The sequence below is a fragment of the Seriola lalandi genome, unplaced genomic scaffold (assembly GCF_002814215.2).
Source record: "Seriola lalandi dorsalis isolate HSWRI2012SDOR001 ecotype SW California unplaced genomic scaffold, Sedor1 jcf7180002054934, whole genome shotgun sequence".
NCBI lineage: Eukaryota > Metazoa > Chordata > Actinopteri > Carangiformes > Carangidae > Seriola > Seriola lalandi.
In genome coordinates, this window is record NW_019525486.1 from 622,037 (window position 1) to 625,401 (window position 3,365).

General features: G+C 44.3%; 1 protein-coding gene across 3 annotated transcripts in view; it reads left to right on the plus strand.

Moving 5' to 3' along the window:
* Positions 1-3,365, plus strand: part of etv1 (ETS variant transcription factor 1) — a 23,261-nt gene that overhangs the window by 15,533 nt on the left and 4,363 nt on the right. For 2 of the 3 annotated variants that reach the window (XM_023393387.2, XM_023393390.2), the window contains 3 exons: positions 2,231-2,302; positions 2,396-2,464; positions 2,552-2,721. In XM_023393387.2, coding sequence (XP_023249155.1) covers positions 2,231-2,302; positions 2,396-2,464; positions 2,552-2,721 — 311 coding nt within the window. The remainder of the gene's footprint in view (positions 1-2,230; positions 2,303-2,395; positions 2,465-2,551; positions 2,722-3,365) is intronic. The other variant, XM_023393391.2, reaches the window with a different exon arrangement.

The window sequence follows — 3,365 nt, forward strand, 5'->3', positions numbered from 1 at the left end:
GGGGGTGGGGTGGGGTATGCCTGGTCACAATCCAAAAATCCGCCCTCCCACACTTGTCCGCTCCCTTTAGTCAGAGAGCAAAGGGACCTAATCGTCAGCCCGCGGCCTCTGCGGAGCTCGAGGCTACATCAGGACATGAATGAACATACGCTGGGCTGCCGGGTTCATTCACAAGGCGGACAGAGCGGACCCAGGAGAGGCAGAGCTGCAGGAAAGTCTGTGTGACCAGTCAGGGAGAAAAGTAACCTCTTCCCAAAAACACTGTGGGCCTCTTCAGGCTCTTTCCTCTCTTTGTCACGTCGCTGCTCTGCGGCGTCTGTCGTGGAAGAGCCAGGAAATTATTTTTATTTTTTTTCTCACTTTCCAGTGGCAAGTTTACTTTGCGTTTCACTAACACCACCAGATAATTTCAGGAAAAACAGCTTCAGAGCAAAAACATCCTGCTTCTTGAGGAACTCTGTAGCTCTGTGTAGCCACCAGGTCGTAGCTCGCCAGCAGCAGGACGTGTCAAGATCACGACTGCAAATTAAAGGCCAGAGGAAGCGTCTTTGGATTCCTCTGTTTGTCCAAAACAGAAGCTTTTTAATCATATAAAACTGGCATTATAAATGGCTTAAACAATAAATCAAAATTGTTAATGATTAATTTTCCGACAGTGGGCTGAGATGTTAGATATTAGTCTCAACACTCTTCTGGATGTTAGATAAATAAAGTTTAATTCTCAGTGTATAAAAGATGATAAGAGAAAAGAGAAAGGTTCAGTTTGGATGGAGTGCCAGTGTTGTGTCCACTACTGTACGGCGCTGTGCTGCGTATCTGGGATGGAGCATGGGGGGTGAATTTATTAGCAGTCACAGTGGAGCATGTTGACTGGAGCAGGCCTGTTGGAAAGGATGGGAGGGGAGCTGGTAATTTCATTAGCAGCAATTTCCTCTACAAGCCCATTACTTTGATGAAGTTCAGAGAAATGTTTATGGGTCTAAATGAAGGGCCTCAGTCTGTTTATTGAACATTCACTTTGTAACCTGTTTGGCCGTTTCTGATCACGAGCCATGACAGTGATGCCTGTGTTGTGGGAGGTTCTGACATATACAGTAAAATGGACAATTGGATCCGGACAGCGTTGTAAAACAGACGGGACAAACAGGCCTCTGTACGAAAGTGAGAGTCATTTTTTGGAGAATTATTTGTAGTTAAATGATTTTAATGAGAAAATCTGTCATTAAATTTGTATTAAATGATATTTTTCGGTTTAAAAATGAAACAGAACTGTGAGTATTTCTGCAACTGTCGGAAGAATCCAGGGGAAAGTTTGATTTCTTGTTAAATCCATGATGCAGATGAACAAAATAAATCATCAGTGAAAGAAGGAGTCTGACCTTTGAGACCGAGAAAAGACAAAACATTTTATTTTAAACACCAGTGAAAATGTTTCTGATATCGTCAAACATTGAAAAACCCTCAGATAATCTCTGTGGGTGTGTTCTAATCAGATTTTATTGGCCGTTGCCTGGCAACAGGGACAAATGAACCGACCCCCGTCATCATATTTGTAATTAAATGTTGTTAATTGGTGAACGAAGTCACGTGACTCGCTTATTTCGCAGCTGAGCCCCGCCCATTTCAAACCAGGGGAGAGGAGGAAAAAAAGAAAAAAAAAAAACGGAAACGTCTGATAAAAATAATTATAAACAAAACTGTTTAAACTTTGACGTTTTGCGTGTTCATGTTCCAGTCCCTCACAGCGAGAAGCCGATTGATAAAACTCATTTTTCAGGGCCTTTAAATGAAAACCTCGGAGCTGTGTTTAGCTAACCTGCTGCACTTGCACAATATTCACTGTGAAAGTCAAAGAAACCAACACCTGCAGGTGGCTTTAGTTTTGATCTGAAGCCGTGTGTAGAAGCGTTTTCCTCAGCCCTCGCATAATGAAAGAAAAAAAACTTACATCATGTCAGCTTGTGTTTTCACACAAGCGCTGTGTTTTATTCGGTTGTAAATCCTCCTCTGAGTGGAGACGCTCGGAGGATGTATTAACGCTGTGATATAGTGAGTTCGCCGGTGGCTGGGAGCCATTGCGATACGGGCGCCGGAGGGCGTCTTCTTTAATCAGAGCCAGTGGTGCATTGAGTGAACAGGCTTTGACTGCTCTCAGATAACTGAGATAGTGTTCTTAATGCCGCCTTCGGGCCCTTTAACACCCACTCTCCCATTCTTGCCTGGCTTTCAGCAGAAGTGCCTAGCTGCCATTCTGTCTACTTACGGCAAGACGGCTATCTGGCTCACACTAACAGGACTGAAGGTACAAAACTGTGACACGAGTGGATGTTGTGATGGTGCATTGTGGGTCTCTGCTGAGTCGTGTATCAAACGCTCCCTTTGCTTGTTTGTGCAGGTTGTATGTTCGACAAAGTGGCGAGGCATTTCTACGACGACACCTGCGTGGTGCCCGAGAAGGTCGAAGGTGAGTCCCGTCCCCCCTGAGTGCGCTGAATACTTTTATACTTGTATTACTGTTACTCGTATTAAAACGCTGTCATGTGTCCTGCAGGCGACATCAAGCAGGAGTCAGGTCTTTACCGCGAGGGCCCGTCGTACCAGCGCAGAGGCTCGCTGCAGCTCTGGCAGTTCCTGGTCGCTCTGCTGGACGACCCGGCAAACTCCCACTTCATCGCCTGGACCGGCCGCGGCATGGAGTTCAAACTCATCGAGCCGGAGGAGGTGAGAGGGAACATTATTACACATATTAACATGTATTTATCAACCTGGAGCCAGCATGTGTACTGCTCACGTACATGACACATAAACCATTAACTGTATTGTCTAAGTGATTTGTTAATTAACAGACATGTTGACTGAGAGAAAATGGTTGATAAATGATTATTTATTCAAAGAAATTGCTAAAGATTTGCAGATTCCAGCAGCTGAAATGTGAGGATTTGCTAGTTTCATGTCGTCGTAAATTGAATATCTTCAGATTTTGAGCTGTTGGTTTGATAAAAGAAGCATTTTGAACATATCGAGCATTTCTCACTATATTCTGACATTTTATAGACTAAAAGATGGATCCATTAAATGTAGAACAATGAACAGATGAAATAATGTGTAGCTGCAGCTCTATGTGCCTGGTGGACATGGGTACTTCACGCTAAATGACATTACACACTGAGCCAGAGAGAAAAACATGTTACATCCAGATAAAATCAGACGGTGTCAAAGGTCAGCGTTTGAAGAGGAATGAATAATGTCCTCTGCTCTTCATGTGGTCGTGCCAGGCCTGGATTTGTCCTAATCGTTTTTATCTTTATTTGTCTTGTGCTGAGCCACAACCAACCGACTGAGACTCGTGGCACAGCCCCCCCCCC